The sequence below is a fragment of the Marmota marmota genome, unplaced genomic scaffold (genome assembly GCF_001458135.2).
Source record: "Marmota marmota marmota unplaced genomic scaffold, marMar, whole genome shotgun sequence".
Classification (NCBI taxonomy): Eukaryota; Metazoa; Chordata; class Mammalia; order Rodentia; family Sciuridae; genus Marmota; species Marmota marmota.
In genome coordinates, this window is record NW_025999897.1 from 4,568,787 (window position 1) to 4,586,905 (window position 18,119).

At 49.8% G+C, this 18,119-nt stretch overlaps 2 protein-coding genes and 1 non-coding gene across 12 annotated transcripts in view; 1 reads left to right on the forward strand and 2 right to left on the reverse strand.

The window, feature by feature from the left end:
• Window positions 1-6,240, forward strand: part of Arsg (arylsulfatase G) — a 120,369-nt gene extending 114,129 nt beyond the window's left edge. For all 10 annotated transcript variants that reach the window (XM_015504854.2, XM_048798181.1, XM_048798182.1 and 7 more), the window contains one exon: window positions 5,051-6,240. In XM_015504854.2, the coding sequence (XP_015360340.1) occupies window positions 5,051-5,275 (225 nt within the window). In that variant the 3' untranslated portion in view covers window positions 5,276-6,240. The remainder of the gene's footprint in view (window positions 1-5,050) is intronic.
• Trnaa-ggc lies at window positions 5,781-5,852 on the reverse strand. The gene has a single exon. It is a non-coding gene; the product is annotated as a tRNA-Ala (tRNA).
• The window catches only part of Wipi1 (WD repeat domain, phosphoinositide interacting 1), a 29,229-nt gene continuing 17,269 nt past the window's right edge, over window positions 6,160-18,119 (reverse strand). Inside the window, exons 5-13 of the mRNA XM_015504856.2 lie at window positions 17,860-17,957; window positions 17,072-17,164; window positions 16,267-16,337; window positions 15,540-15,647; window positions 11,595-11,759; window positions 10,802-10,909; window positions 10,029-10,147; window positions 9,476-9,576; window positions 6,160-6,692 (exon numbers count right to left, since the gene is read on the reverse strand). Of these exons, the coding sequence (XP_015360342.1) occupies window positions 6,645-6,692; window positions 9,476-9,576; window positions 10,029-10,147; window positions 10,802-10,909; window positions 11,595-11,759; window positions 15,540-15,647; window positions 16,267-16,337; window positions 17,072-17,164; window positions 17,860-17,957 (911 nt within the window). The 3' untranslated portion in view covers window positions 6,160-6,644. The remainder of the gene's footprint in view (window positions 6,693-9,475; window positions 9,577-10,028; window positions 10,148-10,801; window positions 10,910-11,594; window positions 11,760-15,539; window positions 15,648-16,266; window positions 16,338-17,071; window positions 17,165-17,859; window positions 17,958-18,119) is intronic.

Below are 18,119 nucleotides of genomic sequence, written 5' to 3' on the forward strand. Positions count from 1 at the left end.
GGGGGTGGGGGGCGGCTCTGCCCCTCAGCAGGCCGCTGGGCCTGCTCTGTGGGTGGTCACAGTTCCGTCTACCTTGCCGGCGCAGGGGGAGGGGGCGGCTCTCAATTTTCTGTCATTCTGTAGAACTTCTCGTGACATTGCTTGCAAGGCAGGTCTACCAGCAAAACCTTTTCTTAATTTTTGTTTGCCTGAGGAAAAGTCTTTAATTTTTCTTTTACTTTTGAAAGAATTTTGTGGGGTGCAGATTTCTAGGTTGGTAGTTTTCTTCTGTTATAACTTTAAATATTTTCTTTCACTCTCTTCTTTCTTGCATGGTTTCTGAGAAGGTGAAATTTTTATAATTTTTATTAAGTGTAGTTCTTTTCTTTGATCCCTACCCCAACCTCTTTCAAGATTTTTTTCCTTTTTTTTTTTTAATTTAAAATAAGTTTTCCTCCTGTGCTGCTGGGGATCAAATGCAGAGGCTTGCGAATGGTAAGCGAGTGCTCTACCACCGAGCTACACCTCAGTCCTGCAATTTGAATATTATACACTAGGTATAGGCATATTTTTTTCCTTTTAAAACTGAAATTTATCAAATCATACTGTTTTATCGTGTGCATATATCAATAAAAATAAAACAAAAAACTGCCTGATATCCTCTGACTTTCCCGGATCCGTGGCTGGTGTCTGACATTAGATTGAGGAAATTCTCAGTCATTATTGCTTCAAATGTTTCCTTTGTTCCTTTGTTTGCCTTCTCTCTTCTGGTATCCCAATATGTGTATGTTACACTCTTTGTAGTGTTTCCACAGTGCTTGGGTATCTTGTTCTGCTTTTAGCTTTTTATTTCTTTGCTTTTCGGTTTTGGAAGTTTCTATTGAAACATTCCCCAACTCAGAGATTCTTTCCTTCATTATAGCCAGAGTACTCATGAGTGCATCAAAAGTATTCTGCATTTCTGCTAGAACATTTTGATCATTAACTTTTAGATTTTATTCTTTCTTAGAATTTCCAGCTCCCTGCTTACATTACCTGTTTCTGTGGGCTGTCTACTTTATTCGAGCCTTTTCACATTAGTCAATTATTTTAAATTCCCAGTCTGATAATTCCAACCACACTGCCTTATCTGACTCAGGTTTTGATGTTTGCTTCATGATCCTGCTACTGCAGATGGAACCCTTTGCCTCACATATGCTAGGCAAATACTCTACCACTGAGTTATATCCTCTTCCCTTTTTAAAAAAAATTTGAACCGGGCATGGTGGTGCATGCCCACAATCGCAGCAGCTTTGGAGGCTGAGGCAGGAGTAATGCAAGTTCGAAGTCAGCCTCAGCAACTCACCATAGCCCTAAGCAACTTAGTGATACTTTGTCTCAAAATAAAAAATAAAATGAGCTGAGGATGTGGCTCAATGGTTAAGTACCCCTGGGCTCAATCCCCAGTGGCAGACCCCCAGATAGGGTCTCACTAAGTTGCCCAAGCTGACCTCGAGTTTTCTGTCTTCCTGCCTTGGCTTTCCAAGTAGCTGGGATTATAGGTATGTACCACCACGCTGAGCAGTGATTTTTTTTCTTGATAACTGAACTAATGTACCAGATAAAAGAAACCTTGGTGAATGTACATTTAGTACCATGGTGGTTAAGAAGTGGGGAAAGAGGAAGTGTCCCTAGTTCTGTGATTAGGGCCCAATCTTTTGGAGAGCCTGTGCCTCTGACTATGATTTTCACAAGTGCCACGTAGCCTTCCCCTGCCCCTCTCAGGTGGAATGGAGAGTTGAGTTATTTCCCTTCCCTTAGTTGGTTAGGCTCTTAAAAAAAAAATTCAATAATGTAGGCACTGGGGAAATAGTTTTTCCTGAGTGCAGGCTATGTTAAGATGAATAGAATGCTCTGGTGTATTTAAAGATTGTTGCTTTTCTTCTCCCTCTTCTGGAAGCATGAGGGGATTTTTCTTTTATATATATATATGTGTGTGTGTGTGTGTGTGTGTGTGTGTGTGTGTGTATCTTTGGTACTGGGGATTGAACTCAGGGGCACTCAACCACTGAGCCACATTCCAGCCCTATTTTGTATTTTATTTAGAGACAGGGTCTCATTGAGTTGTTTAGTGCCTCGCTAAGTTGCTGAGGCTGGCTTTGAACTGGCGATCCTCCTGCCTCAGCCTCCCAAGCTGCTGGGATTGCAGGCATGTGTCATTGCGCCTGGCTCTTCTGTAATATTACTGTGAGAACCTGGTTGAGCTCCTAGAGGTACAACTCACAAAAGTGTGGGAGACGAGGCTGGGGTGTGGCTCACTGGGAGAGGCCCTGGGTTCCATTCCCAGTACTGCCAAAAAAAAAAAAAAGAAGCATAAGAGTCTTCAATAACTGGGCCCCCCACCCCGGGGTTTTCCTAGACTTGTCTACACAGAGCCTCCAGTAGTTGGTCAGTTAGAGTTTGGGTTTTCCTACTCTGGTTCCCCAGAGTTCTCTTGCTCTGATAAGTTGGTGATTCTGTCCATCTGTCTTTCCATTTGGGGGACAGTGGTTTTGCCCGGTAACCTCACTTCTCAGATCCAGCAGAGTTGTGGATTTTTCAGTTGGTTCAGCTGTTTACTTGTTAGGATGAGAGCGGTGGTTTCCAAATTGCTTATGTGCCAGAGTGGAAGCGGTGGTGCTCTAGGTAGCAGTTTTTAAAAATTATCAACTGGATGCTGTGACGGTGGACTGTGGACATTCTGCTTTCTGTCTTGAGTGTTCTTTGTTCTCACTGGTGGCCAACCAGCAGGTTCTCTTGAGCTGCGGAGGCTGGTCTTAGGGTATCACCTCTACTCCTAGCCTCAACTGCTTGGGACTTGGGTGGGACTCAGGAGCTGTTCCTCAGGCTGCTCTAAGTTAACGGAACCCTGTTTTACAGCCCGTCTCCCCTGTAGCAGGTGACAGCGGAGTGCCTCCTGAGCTATTTTGGTCTCCTGGCTGTTGCTGGAATCTCTGTCCTGGGCCTGTGTAGGTCAGGGGTCAGCCAGGGATTCGAAGGAGTTTATATTAGATTTGGAAGCTTCTCCTCTGTGGCTGCTCCTCCCCAGGATTCCCCCACCACCAATATCCGTCTTCTGTGGTGGTCCTAATTCTGACACCTCAAGCCAGACAGGCCCCAGCTTTGGTCTCTGTTGCTACCAGCTTCAGGCTACAGACTAGGAAGTGTCCCCAGGAAAAATCTGAAACAGATCCAAACCAGCGTGGCTTCCTTCTTTCAAGGGTTGGATCTCTTCCAGTTTCTGCCTGTCGTGGTTATTTTCTATCGTCTTTATAATTTTTCTTTTTAGTATATTGCCTAGAATTTACTATTGTTATCTAGAAGAAGGTGGTTCTAGAAAGACTATTATTTCCTCAAATGGAATTATTTGATCTTTACAAGAGAAGGCAGTCCCAACTTTTGCTTGATTGTCAAAGCTCATGTCACTCCATGTGCCCCTTACTGGTAATGAAGAATACAGTCGATGCTTCAAACTATGGCAGGCCTGGTAACCCCTGCTCTCTATAACAGCCTGTATCTTGATGGCAGGAGGGAAACCACTCATGGAGGGCCACCCCAAGGCTATGCACTCTACTGATTCTTCTCAATATTTCAAATTTTATTTCTGGTCTGATTAGATCAGAAAACTGTATCCTCAGGTAGCACGGCCTTGCCCCTTTAGATTTAATTCTGCTGAATTGCCCTTGAGCATCATGTTCTAGTCTCCAGGCCACAAGCCACAGAAGGACCATCCTAATCACACAGTTATATTTTTTGTTAAGAATGTAACTGGGCAGCTGGGTGCAGGGCACATGCCTGTAATCTCAGAGGCTCAGGATGCTGAGGCAGGAGGATTGCGAGTTCAAAGCCAGCCTCAGCAAGTTAGCAAGGCCCTGCCTCTAAATAAAATATGAAAAGGGCCGGGGATGTGGCTCAATGGTTAAGCACCTCTGGGTTCAATTCTCAGTACCAAAAAAAAAAAAAAGTGAATAGGCAGTCTGTGGTGCAGGGTCCCCTAGAGGAGGAGCCACTAGAAGATTTCTCAGATCCAAAGGCCAGAAAAAGCTCAGCTTTTCCTAAGAAATTAATGATTTCTTTGGGAAATTTTAATTTCCAAAGACTGATAATGTTTGGGCACTAAGATGCTCAGAGGCAGATATTTATTTATATATATGTGTGTGTGTGTGTGTGTGTGTGTGTGTATGTATATATAAGTATAAATAAATATATTACACTTATATATACATATATATATACTTATATATATACTTATGTATATATATTGGGGGGTAGGGTGGTACTGGAGATTTAACCCAGGAGCATTTTTACCACTGATCCACATCCCCAGCCCTTTTAATTAATTAATTTATTTATTTATTTAATTTTGAGACAGGGTCTTGCTAAGTTGCTTAGGGGCCTGGCTGAGTTGCTGAGGCTGGCTCTGCACTTGCGAACCTCCAGCCTCAGCCTCCTGAGCTGCAGGGTTTATAGGTGTGTGCCACCACGCTCTGCCAGACTATATTTTTGAACTTCTCTCCTACTTACCTTTATTTATTCAATTATGTTTATTTCTGCCAGATACCTTACCTCCCTTTTACAGAGATAGAGGGGAGGGACATCATCAGAATCATTAAGAGCCGAGGATGTGGCTGTCCCTCCTAACATTCTTATCATCCCTCTTTTGGGACTGAGTTAGCAGCCCCAGATTCTAATCCATGTAAGAATTTCATCTTCAACCCAAAGCGAATTTACTCATCTTCCCTTCCATCTAATTCACCAGTTGGTATTCAAGAAATCAGTTTTCAAAGAACTCGATTTGCCCTGAAAGGGCAGAGATGAAAGATGTTTGAAGGACTGTTCTCCTGGCTCCGAGGAGATGTTCCAGATCATTGTAAATGACAGGATCATCACTGGAAGGGGGAAGAGATTCTCGTGGCAGTTTCTCTGATAGGGAGAACAGTCATCTGGGTGTCAAGTGGTGGTATGTTTCATTTGTAATCAATCCCAGGTCTCCTCTTGACAGCACAGAGCCAAGGTTGAGTCTGATGAGGTACATGTGGTCATCCTTTCCTAGGTGGAGCCAGAGCTTGTGACGGAAGCATTGGGCCTGAGCAGCAGCAAGATCCTCCTCTTATTTTCGATCTCCAAGAAGACGCTGCAGAAGGGGAGCCTCTACAGAGAGCGGGTGCTGAGTACCAGGCCGTGCTGCCCAAGGTCAGGAAGGTTCTCGCAGACGTCCTTCAAGACATTGCCAATGACAACATCTCCAGAGCCGATTACACACAGGATCCTTCAGTAATTCCCTGTTGTAATCCCTACCAAATCGCCTGCCGCTGCCAAACCACGTAACCGGCCAGTTTTTCCACTGAGGGATGGCTGGAAATCAGACGGGCAGGTTCGCTTTCAAACTTGATTTACCCTCTTTACCAACCTAGGCTATAAAAACAAGTCTCGGAATTTTGTCTGGGGGCCACCACTTGGCAACTCCTCTTTGCATACTGTCCCTTTTCCATGCTGTCCTGAGGGATGCCCCTGAGCGGAGCTGGGTCTGGGGTGGTGAGTGTAGTGCAATGGAACGCTCACCGGCTTCAGAATCAGGCACAGGTTCCAGCCCCAGGATTTGACCTTGGGCAGTTAACCTCACTTGCAAGGTGATTTCAAAGGTTAAGTAAAGCAGTTTATGAAAATGCATCGTGTGTCACCTGACACAGAGCAGATACCTGGTGTGTTTTAGTTTCCTCTTCACATTAGCATAGACTGGTACCAACCAGTATGTGCAGACCATCCCCATCTTTATTTTTCTTTTATGTTGCTGGGGATTGAACCCAGGGCCTCATGCATGCCGGGCAAGTGCTCTACCACTGAGCTACACCCCAGCTCTTCCATCTGTAATAGGCATACAAATCACCTGGGATCCTGTAAAAATGCAGACTCTGGCTCCGAAGGTGTGGAGGCGCCTGAGCGCTCACACTTCTGGCAGGCTCCCAGGGGATGCCGGGAGCAGCGAGGGAGCTGGACCAGATGAAGTCAGGTCCCTTTCCAGGTCTCGGAGCACGAGAGTCCAGGGCTAAGCCCGTGACCCCTTCCTCCTTTCCCCCTTTTAAAGGTCAAGTGAGTGTAGTGTCAAGACTTATTCCTGAACCCTGAAGCTCCCAAGAAATAAAGTTTAAGAAAACTAAAAAATGCATTGCCATGATTTTATTATTAGTGTCCTAAATGGGACTTGAAGGTAATAAATGATTTATTCCAATCACTGCAAAAATACTTTGCCTGGCTAAAATAGTTTCTCTCTACATGGATGTAATATACAAGAAATACAATTCAAAGAGATTTTCCTATACATACATTTTTTTACACAGCATACATTTAAAAAGGATGCCCTTTTTCATATAAAATTCCGGTTATATACCAATATGGTTAGCTAACATTTACACTGTGGTTTGAAGGTATTTTAAACAGCGTGGTATGGATACAGTGTCCCCCATGCCCACAGGCAGCCAGGGCCAAGGGGCATGGTGAGGCGTTAGCCGCGTCCTGTGGCTTAGGCAGTGCAGCACCCAGGACTGTCCCCTTTCTGCTCACACAATCGCACTCCATTCTTCCACCTTCCTTGTTCTCTCCAAAACCACCTGACAGGGGGTGTCCTGATTTCTGAGGTGCACAACTCGTCATGACTGCTTCGTTTTGCCCTTCTGACTTCCACGGCACAAGATTATCTACCAAAATCAAAACAGAACGGCCTTACTCTTCCCAGGAAAAGGCTGGTGGGCAGGCAGGCTGTGTCACCCGCATGGCAGGCTGTGCCATGGGGGCTGGCAGGGGAGGCTGGGCACTGAGGAGCTTTTCCACCTGAACCACAATTTGACTCTCACTTGGACACCACGTCTTATGTAGGTGCAGGCGAGGACGGCACAGATTCTGAAATGCTACCTATGTATAAAATGTGTGCGCACGTGCATGTGTGTACTTTAACAAAAGGCTCATCTTGTAAACATAGCCTGCTAACTCATTATAGAAGTCAGTAGACACCCTCGGTCCCAATTGCCTTACTTACTCTTGCTCACAGGGTTAAGACTGTCTCCCAAAATGCACAGAATTGAACATTGGCCTGTTACTGAAACAGAGGTTGCTCACCCTCCCGAAGACAGCCTCTCCCTAAGCTGCCAGAAATGATCCACTTACTTTTCTTCCACTGTTCTCAGAGCAAAGTAAACCCCAAGGAGAAGACTGACGATATGTAGGGCCGCGTCAGTATATTTTGCAAAGATCACTAGTGACAACCCATGTTCTTAAGGCTGAGGCCCAGGGAGTCCTGAGGCAGACTCCCCAGGCAAGCCTGGGATCCTCTCTGAAAGAGACGTGGTTTTCACCAACCCGAGACTCCAGGACCCTTTTGGGGTCCCAGAAGCTATTAGGAATATGAGTAAAGAGACAGATATTTGCCACAGGCCTGTCAAGGATTAAGGCAGAGAGGGGGTAGTTTCTAGAATCTCTAGTTGGACATTGCTGCCCCTGTGGGCATACCTGAGGTGTGCCATGTCGAGCAGCTGCCAGGAGTAGTCGACCCTGGTCCTCCTGTGGCCAGAGAAGCCTGCCAGCTGCTGATCCCATGCCTCAGAGGGAGCACTGGGCCCCCTTACCATCTACCTGCAGCCTCAGGGGCAAGCTGAGCTCTGGTGGCCACCACAGTGTCTCATGCCTGGCCTGCACGCAGGGTTGCCCGATATTCCCTGGGACCTGACTCAGTGACCAGCAGTCTCACAGGCAGGAAGCATCTGTCTTGCATTAAAGATTCTTGATGCAGTTTAAGCCAACTGTCACTCACTTGGTTCTTAAGAAGGTGGCAGGACAATGAGCTCGTTCCTAGCTTCCTGGCAGCATATATGTGAACGGGCTGGTGATAAGTTTGAGTACCAGTTTTTAAAGTAAGCATCTCCGATTCATATATATATTTTTAACCCCAAACAAATGCACACAGGGTGCCTGTTATTTCACACAGGTTTTCTGTAGTAACAGACTATCTCATAATTGCCTAATTACCCTAATTCTCTTAATATAAGAGACTGCAAGGTTGGCTCTGATTACAATTAAGAATCTAATTAGTAATCTAGTACTCACAGATTTTTACCAAAATTACTGAAATGGAACCCAGTGAGTGTTTGGATGCTCTAAACGTTGATGGAGTAGGGTGGTCACATTTGTCCCCACTGCGTCTAACCTGGAGTGCTCTGGTTCCCAGAAGGCACAACTGCAGATAAATAACCACCAATTCCTGAGACAGAGAAACTCCCTTTAGAGCTGGTTGGCGTCATGAGAACTCAAAGGCAAAACAACGGGCTCAGGAAGCAACTCTTAGGTAGGAAGCCAACAGATGTTTTCAAAATTTATAATTAGGATTTTTAAGCACACTCCTGTCCGCCACTAAAACATAAATATGGCTGGCTGGCAACATATTTGGCAGAAATGTAAATTGCAAACTGCAATTCACAGAGCCAATGTGGGAAGTCACAAATGTCCCCCAGTTGTGCACAAATGACCCATATGAGCTGTCTCTTTTTGGCCAAATAGGCTTACTAAGTTGTCCCATGGATCTTGGGGAGAAAGAAGCCAGACCTGCATGTCAGTCTTTAACAAATGGATCTCAACTGACACAAAACCATGATCAGGACAGGGCACTCCCTACCCAGGCCCATGGGCGCTGCTCACAGCCCACATGGCCACTCCTCGCATCCTCTCTGGTTCCAAGTTGGCCCAACACTGCTGCCGTCTGAAAGGATTTCGGGTGGGACTCTCTTGGAGGTTTTCTAACAGAGGCTTATGAGAAGGGTCTGTGTTGCTCCAAACAGAAGGTTGAAGCAGCAGCAGCCAAGGAGGCCCTGGGAACCCCTCTTCCCCCCAGGGGAGAGACTCTTTTCTCCAGACCCAGATGTTGGAAGAAACCAAGCCCCGTGCTCATCCAGCACTGGGGGCCTCGCTGGCAGAACAGCTGGAGCAAGGTGCTGGGAAGCCCTGCAGGGTGCTCAGGTGAGCTCCCACACCCCAGCTTCAGCTCAGCTCCCTGTGGCCAGCTCAGAGTCCCAAACACAGCCCGGCCCTGTTAACTCACTACCTCCAGCAGCAGAAAGGCAGGGTCTGCAGAAGCCTCCCTGGCAGCCTAGGGAGAGGAGAGTCTCCCACAGACAGAGGTTCCTACCTTGTGAGCTGCGACGTCAGCGTACAGAAGCAGAGGAAAGGGGCAGAGGCCTCTGAAGGTAGTGAGCACCCAACACCCTGGGTTAGTACTTGGTTATTCTAACGCTGTCAGGTTGAGCATGACACCTAACCGCTGGTCTGCGGGGTCTGTGAGGCACACACAGTGACATTCTGCGGCCCTCAGGATTTTAGAGAGGATTAGTTGTTAGGGACTAGAAAGCAAGGAAAGGGACTCTGCCTCCTCTCAGAGACAGAGCTTCCTTCTGGCACAGACAGAGCGGCTCTTTCAAGGGTTCCTAGTGCTCACAGGGGGAAATTCACGCTCATCATCAAGACACACTGGTCCCGTGGCAAACTCATGTTCCGGAATGACCTCTCCACGGAGCGCCCCGCCGTCCTCAGAATATCCTGGAAGCCAAGAGTGAGAAAGGGAACAAGCTACAGGGTCAGTTCTTACCGCATGACCCGGGGCAGGACCTCAGGGGAAAGGACCACCAAGAAACCCGGGAGGTGTCTTTGCCTCCGATGGCAGGGATGTCTCAAGATGGATGTCAGTCCCCACGGTTAGTCTCTGAGCCTCTGAGAGGTGGGCGGCTCTCACCTACCCGTCCACCTCCAATGCCTGAAACTCTGCATCTCTGGAGTTCTCCAGGACACAAAGGGTTAATGCTGCTTGTTAAGAAAATGAGCCCCGTGGGAAGCCTGTGAAGGCCGGAGACCCAGGGTGAAGGCTGTTACAGGCCACACCTGCCAGGGACCACGCAACCACGCAACTCAGGGACAGCGCTCCACCCCCAGAGGGCCGAGAGGAGAAGGTGTCCCCATTGGTGACCCTCCCGGTGGGCCCCACATCCACTCACCTGGCACAGTGGAGGTGGAAGATGAGCTGGGCCTGGCTACAGTCGCTGCGTACGTCTGAGGTAAGGAAGGTCTGAGGTCGTTTTCTTTGTTCTCTTCTGTGGATCCGGAGCCGAGCAAGCTACTTGCAGCAATGAAGGGGGAGGGGGATAAAAGAAATCACCACATATCTAGGACACCTCCAAAGGAAGAGCAGAGGCCTGCGCCTGGCTACTGGGTGTGAATTACAGAGCCGCCGGGACGCTGCTGGGTCAGTGTGAACTCAAGGGGCCTGAAAGTGCCAGGGGTCAGTTATGTTCAAAGGGACCCCCTTCCCTTATATTTAATAAGCAAAGATTGGCCCTCTGTCCTTCCTGGCACCCTCAGGCAGGGACACCGAGACGAGCTAACATAGATGGGGCAGAGGGGAAGGTATGGTGGCAGCTCAAAGTGTCTTGTCTACAGCAAGACGAGGCCAGCTTGCACTTGTCACAGAAGTTCAGAGGACTTTTCAATTCAGGGATGTGACATTTCCGAATGCCCACTGGGGCTGAGCCAAGCAGGGAGACCTTCTAGTTGGAGTGTCGTCCATCCTGGCACTGTCCAGGGGGGACAGCACGCAGAAGACACCTGACAGAGAGCTTGACCCAGAGCAGGTGCCTGCCCGGGGTTGCCCCTGAAACTGCTGGTGAGCCGGGAAGGAAAGCAGGGGCACTGAAGCTGGTCACTGTTCCCAGTGAAGTGACGGCTCTCCCGCAGCAGCTCGGGGACACCGTCTGAAAGCTGCAGTCTTTACCTGTGGGTCTTGATTAGGACACACTCTCCTCCATCCTGCGGGTCCAGGTTGTAGATGTAAAGGTGCCCACTGGAGGAGGCGACTAGCAGCCTTGGCAGTTTCTGGATCCTAAGAGCCAAGTGATACATACACTCTGAGAGCAGGAACAGGGTGGGTAACAGTCAGCCTCCCCGGACGACTAGCGTCAATGCTCTTCTCCTGCCACCAACAATCCTCGGCCCTGCTGGTCCAGGTCCAGGCTCGGGCCATTCCTTGGCCTTCTGCTCATTGCCCACTGGCAGGATTATTTCTGGTCTTTGAACATAATTGTGTGGATGAGGCAAAACGAGGCGTGTTGGCGCTATTATCCTGTGGAAAGCTACATCCCTCGCTCACATGCACCTCAGCCCTTGACAGTGACAGAAAGGGGGAAGTGTACTGTCCGCTCACCTTCTTAGGTGGTTAGGTTCATGACATTTAAAAAATGTGCCATTTCTTTAATCAACTCCCCTAAACTTCTTAAATAAGATGCCTGTCAGCCCCTAGGGGTTGGAATCTAGACAGTGGGACTTGAGGCTTTTTACCTAATTGCACAAAAATAGAGATGGTTTTCAAGACACTGTCATTATACCCAGCTTCCGGCTGGCCTCTGAGAATCCATATTAAATCCAGAGAGGAAGAGCAGCGGCTTGGGTCCGCTCGCCCTTCTTTTGGGTCACTTTTCCCTTCTTTCCTGCCACCTTTGGGGGTTGTGAGCACTGGGCGAGTACATGGATACAGGTGTGTCTGTGTAGGGCGGGTGCACAGTACATACGTGGAGAGGGTGCAGATATTCCTCTGCCCCGAGAAGTTCAAGCGTCCGGTGGCAAAAGCCCTGTCCTGATTCATCATGTCCGACACCTGGGCGGGGAGGTAGTTGGTAGCAGCCATGAACATCTTTCCCATGTAGCCACTCCAGGTGGAAGGTTCTTCTGGGCGACTGGGGAACAATTAGAGGCAAGGGTAGGACGGGGCGGCAGGTGCTGGCTCCGTCCAGCCATCAGCATGCCCATGTTCTTAGCTGCCCTTACCGCAGCGGGCAGGAGCTGTCCCTTAGCACAGTGTTCTGCCCACAAGACACATTATTCTGGCAATTACAGAACAGCATCAGGGACCTGTTTGTCCTTCAGAAGAGCCACTGTAAAGCTGTTAAGAGGTTCCCAGTGCTACTGCTTGCTTACATTAAAAGAGTGTATCAGATGATCAGTCTGATTCCTAGATTTCCAAAAGAGGGCAAGGGGAGAGAATGAGATGGAATCGATATGTGGGCCCTGAGAAATGAGCTGGGGCCTGTGCAGGGCCCAGGGAAGAACACACAGAGCTCAGCGTGAATCTGCCCGAGCCAGACGAGTGGGAAGAGAGCTTCCGGGTGAGAAGCTTTGGGCAGCGTCTGGGTATGGCCCTGGCCACCTGGTACCCAGCATTCTTAATGCCGAGAAAATTCATAGGAACCTGGTAGGTCCCCTCTGGCCTCCGAACTTCATCCTAATGCCTCTACCAGACAAAGGGGTAACTGCTCCATTGGTGAGAGACACCTCCATCACTGTGTTCCTCACAGTGGGTGGCAAATCAAGGACCAGGGCTACTGCATGCACTCCCAGGAGCCCTGGCTGGGACCCCCTCATCTGTGGGAGCAGATCCTGGTGGGACATGGACACTGCAGCCCAGAAGGCCTGCAGTGGGCTTGTTTCTCAGGTTACTAACTGGCTAGGTGGCCTTTGGACGAACCTGTCTGGGCCTTGATGTTCTCAACTGAAAGTGACCCTCTAGACACCCTGTACTCATGGCCCCGGAGCCCCGAGTTCCAGTTGGGACGTCCGAGGAGGAGTAACAACCAGACCCTGTGTGCACAGCAGGGACGCAGCACAGGGGCGGAGAGAGAAAGCCACACGGGCAATTGTGTGGGGCCACGTCAATGGTCCAGGCAGGAGCTCCTCCTGGGTCACAGAGGAGCAGAGGTGGACGAGGCTCTTGAGCCCCTGTTCCGTGTTTCAGAGCCCCTCCTGGTCGGCTTGCTGGGAGGACTACGGGAGCCACGTACAGCTTGGCATGTGACAAGTGCAGTTATGAGATGGCTCAAGGGCTTTGAGAGGTTCTGGGGTGGTGGTGGCCAGGCTCTGTGGGCAGGAAAGGAGCTGGGAGCTTCAGAATATAAGGAGAGAAGGTTTCTGAGGAGGAGTGACATTTTCAGAAATTAATCCAGCAGGAAGATATGGGATGGACGGGTCAAAAGTGACCAGAAAGAACAAGACCAGAGAGAAGGTCAACAAAATCAAAGACATGGGCAAGGAGGGGCAGGAGCCAGTGAGGCAGGACTAAAGAGGCATGTCATAGAGGACACACAACACTTCATGGACAGGCTGCGGGAGCATCCAGAAGGGCTGGAAGGTTCTGCCCTGGTCACCTGTGGTCACCGACAGAAGTGGGAGAGCTGGGAGAGGGCAGTGAGTTTCCTGTCCTAAGCACCAGCCACAGGCCCAGGAGACAGGGCTGGAGCAGCACGTGGGAGCACTTGGTCACTCGGGGACCTCCAGGGCCCAGCTGACTACAATGGTGAGAAGCAGAAGCTCCAGGAGAGACCAGGGCTAAGATCCAAAAGTTGTCTGGAAAGTACAGAAAAGTCTAGAAAGCAGATACAGCCTCTGGGGAGAGTGTGCAGAGTAACAAGTCTAGGGCAAACCAAGCTTTGGATACGTCCCCAGAGGGACGGGTAGAGGGCTCTGGGGAGGATGGGAGCGGGCAGCCCCAGTGTCCCCAGCACGGGTGCGGGGTGAGGTGACCAGGGAAGAGGCTTCATGAGCACCGTTCTCCCCGGAGGAGAGGCAGAATCTGGATGGGAAGCCACAGCAACGAGGCTGCTGGTGCCCAGGCATGGAGTGCTGGGGTGAGGGACAGAGGCCAGGCATGGCCTCACTCATGGCACACCAACACATGCATGAAGGTGGGGGGCACCACCTCGTCTGACGAGGTAGAGAAGGTCTTTCTCTGGTGGACGTTCTATCCAATTAGATGAGTGCTTCCAACCACGGAAGAGAAGCTCCTCTTGGCACAGCTGTGAATCCCACCCAGAGTCTACACTCGGATGCTCACTGGCCACTCTGGGCTCCGCAGAAGCGGGGGGTGTGAAGGGCAGTAAGTGCTGCTGTGGATCTGGACCTCGAGACGGGCTGGCTGTAAGCAGGACTCTGAAAGTTCAGTTGACTCCTCCTATCTGCTGCCTTCTACAAACACTGTGGGCCAAGAGAGGAGGGCGGGGGGCCGTGTGAGCTGCTCTCCACGGATGACCCTGCCACCCGCTCTCAGAGTGTAACTGAGCAAAAAAATCACTAACACTCCACGTTTCAATTCCCTAAAGTGACACCAAAAAGAGGTGTCAAGCACATGAGGTTCCTGAGCCTGAGGAAAGGCATGAGCCATGTGCTGTGCTGCCAGAATCCGGGTCTGGAGCACACGGGGCAGGGAGGACAGCGCCAGGTGACACCGCGTGGTCGGTGCCTGAGAGAGGGGAATCCTCCACCTCATCCCAGCACAGGGGGCTCCTGAAGTGAACAGGGTCGCACACCCAGCAGGTGCTCAACAGCTTAAATAAACACCCACACACCCTGGCAGGCAGAATTCCTAGGAAGGGCCCCAAGGCTCCACGCCCTGGTCCCTGGAGCCTGTGATGGGGATGAGATAAGCTCCAAGCTGTGCTCTGTTATGTGGCCCAGGTGACTGCCCCGCTGGGCTTGCTCTAGTCACATGTGTGTTCCCTTAAAAGCCGAGCACTTTTTCTGACTGGTGGCAGAAAAGGAAGGCAGAAGGGCAAGTGGGACAAGTCACAGGTATGACAAGGAACTGACATGTTGTTGCTGGTTTGAAGGCTACATAAGGAGCAGGTGGCCTCTTGGAGATGAGAGCAGTTCCCTGCTGACAGGCAGCAAGGAAGCGGAGACCCCACTGCCACCCCCTCAAGCACCTGCATTCTTGCTAGTGACAGGAATGAGCTCAGAAGAAGCCTCGAAGCTCCTGATGAGGACACAGCTGGCATTAGGACAGCTCCATTTTGCCCTTGAGAAACCCTGAGCAGAGAATCCAGCCATGCCATTCTGGGCTTCTGATCTCCAGAACTGTGAGATAACAAATGTGTGCTGTTTGAAGCCATTACATTGGGCTGATTTGTTATAGCAGCAGTAGGAAACTAATACATACACCACTGGCTACACTGTGACAGAGACTTTATGGCCAACCCTCCCTCCACTCCTGTCACTCGGGGACACTGGAAATGTTTACCAAGCACTCACGTGGTGGCAATAGATAATAGATGTTGTTATATTCATAGTGCCCCTGGTTAACACTTATTGGTGCTTACTATCTGCCAGGCACCGGGCTACGCTAAATGCTTTATAACCACACACTCAGGCCATGCTCCTTGCAAGATGTGTGTACTATCATTACATTTGTTCTGCGAATGAGGAAACTGAAACACAGAAAGACTAAATGACCTTCCCAGGATATCACAGCTCCTATGGGGCTGAGCTGGGGTTTGGTCTCAGCATCTTGGCCCCAGACTTTGAGCTTTCGTGCATGATGCCACAAAAATTTTGTTAACATATACTTTTCCACTTTGGGGAAGACAAAGCCGAGTTGATAGCTCTCAGGAAAAATCTCCCATGCTGAGAGTAAGCAGGGCCTGCCTCCTTTTGTCTGGTGAGTGCTCTGCGTTGGGTGCGGCACTTGCCTGGTGGCGAGGTGCTCCAGCTTGAAGATATGCACGGTTTCAGTGTTGCTGGAGGCGCACAGGAACTGCGAGTCCATGCTGAAAACTAGGGAGCTGATTGTCACATACCTAGGAACAGCAACACAGGCAGTGAGCCAGAAAAAACGTGGGCTGTCACCTTGTAGTTCCAAGATCAGCCCTATGAGAAAAGTGAATGTATCACACCGAAGAGCTGGGTGTTCTACCTCCTTCACTGCGGTGCTGTTCATATGTAGAAAGCAGCAAAGGATCACAGGCTTAGGCGTGAAGCACCGAGGTGTGGCCCTTCCTCCCAGCCAGCCAGGGGCAGGCTCACACCTTCCTGGCATCTTGCAAGCCCCCCTGCTGCTCTGTCACCCATCCAGCTGCAAACCAGACAGCAGTCACACTTTACATTACCCCTTATCTCCATGAAGGGCATGGGGACTTATTTTTGGATTGTGACACCCTGGCTCTCTTTCTCCTGGCTGACTACCCAGCAGGAAAGGGGTCATAGGGCTGAACTCTCAAGTTCAAACAGCTCCTCTGCTCTTGGTTTTACTAAGCCTCAGCTGGAGCCCTGGAGTTAATTACCTGAGAAAGGACAGCAATACCTCCTCTAGGGGGGAGGAGGCCGAACGGCCATCTCTGGCCTTTCCCTAGACAGCTGCCACCAGCCACTGCAGGACTTCTGTGGGGTCTTTCAAATGGTTTGACACTGAACACACACCTTTTCATCCCTCTCCGAAACTCGTAGAGCTTTTGCCCGTCAGGTACAGAGAACACCCGGATGACTGTGCCCTGGAAAAGAAAGCAGGTGGACGTGTCCCGATTGCCCATGGCTTCACACAGAGATGTCCCTTTAGAGAGGAATTTCTTTTATTGGTTTTGAACATCTGTCTCTGAGGAGGAAGCACAAAGTGTTGCGCATAGAAGAGTTTAAATTTGTGCATGTGCCAAACAAGCAATTTTTGGAACATGTTTTAAATATTCTCGGTTTCCCTTTCCTTCCCCGCCCCAGCCTATGGCTCTGTATGTGTGTTTCCCAAACTACCCTGGCATCCTAGAATGTCCTGCCTCTGCTTATCAAAATACACAGGCTTTTCATGGCACGTAAAATTCAACTGGACCACCTCCCCTGATCATTCCAGTCAGAAGAGATCAGTGTCTCCAGCTAAATAGCAGAGCTTTTATTTATACTGCATTTATGAAATGTAGCATCCACCTGTATTTATGAAATGTAGCATCCACCTGTATCTATGGATGACATGCATACACATTTCTCAGTAAGGCCCCAAGACTTTGTGCCAAGTGTCTTGTACCTTATATAATGTGGGCCTTTGCTTGACTGAATTAACAAATGCATTAATAGACCACAACATGCAGGGACTAGAAATCCTCACTTGGAAACAAATTCTGAGCAGGCCCGAGACCAGCTGGCCTCATGTCACCAGCCTTGTTGCATCAGATCTCTGGGCATCTCAGGAGCCATCCAGGGGACTCCCTGACGGCAGGAGATGCTGGTGTATACTCACTTTCTCAGATGCGCTTGCTAGTTTGGAGCCTGAGGAGTTGAAGGTGATGGCGGCCAGTGTCCCTTCATGGGCAGCGATGGTACAGACGGTTTTCTGTTGGTGAAAAGGAGAAACGCATATTGGTGCTGGGGAGGAAGGAAGATGGATTCCATCTCCCTCTCCTTCCTCTTTTCTTCCTTCTCCTTCTCTTGCTGGGCTTCCTCTGTCTCCCTTCTTTCCCCCAAAGTTTTTGCATATGAGCTGCACATCCTTTTGTTAGTGTATGGAGATCTGATTTCAAAGCTACTCCATTTCTATCCCTTCTCCTGCCCTTGGAAGATGGGTCACAGTTGTGCCTGGTGCTGTGGTGCTGTCATGGGCTCTCCAGGACACGCCTCTTCAGGGGACTTCCTACAGCAAAGCTGCCCTGCTCTCTGAAGCCTCAGAAACCAGATGGCAGGAAATGTGGACCAGCTGCACTCCGTCTCAGGCCACAGCTTGGTGACTCCGTGCAGTGTGACCCATCCAATCAGACAATCAGCCACCATCTGCCAAGTGATTCCATTCTACTGCAGATGTTCTGCCCTGGCCCAGCATGTTCTGCCTCCCGGTGATGCTGTCTGGCGGCAAGGCCCAGGGCAAATATCATCACCTTCTCCCCGCACCCAGCTGCTGTGACCAGAAAACACCCTCAGCATTGCTTCCACCTCCACACTCCTTATCTTCCACCTTGAGGGGCTCCTTATCACATTCCATTCATCACACAGCCAAGCAGGTGGGAGGGCGCTTAGGGACCACTGTCAACTTACCAGGGAGTTTCCATCATAAAGCACAATCTCGCCTGTCGTCAGGCTTCCAGGATAGGCCAGGTAAGAATTGGAATGGTTGATAGAGAGGGCACACAGACCTGGCAAAGAACAAACGGGAGATAAGGAGCCAGTGTCCCAGGGGAGAACATGGTGTGCTTGAAAAGGGCCCCTGAAAATGGCACAACTAGAGCGCCACCTTCTGGTGAGGGAGGGGTGGCGTGCAGACATTGACTTTCCCTTGATTATTCTTATCACAGGAT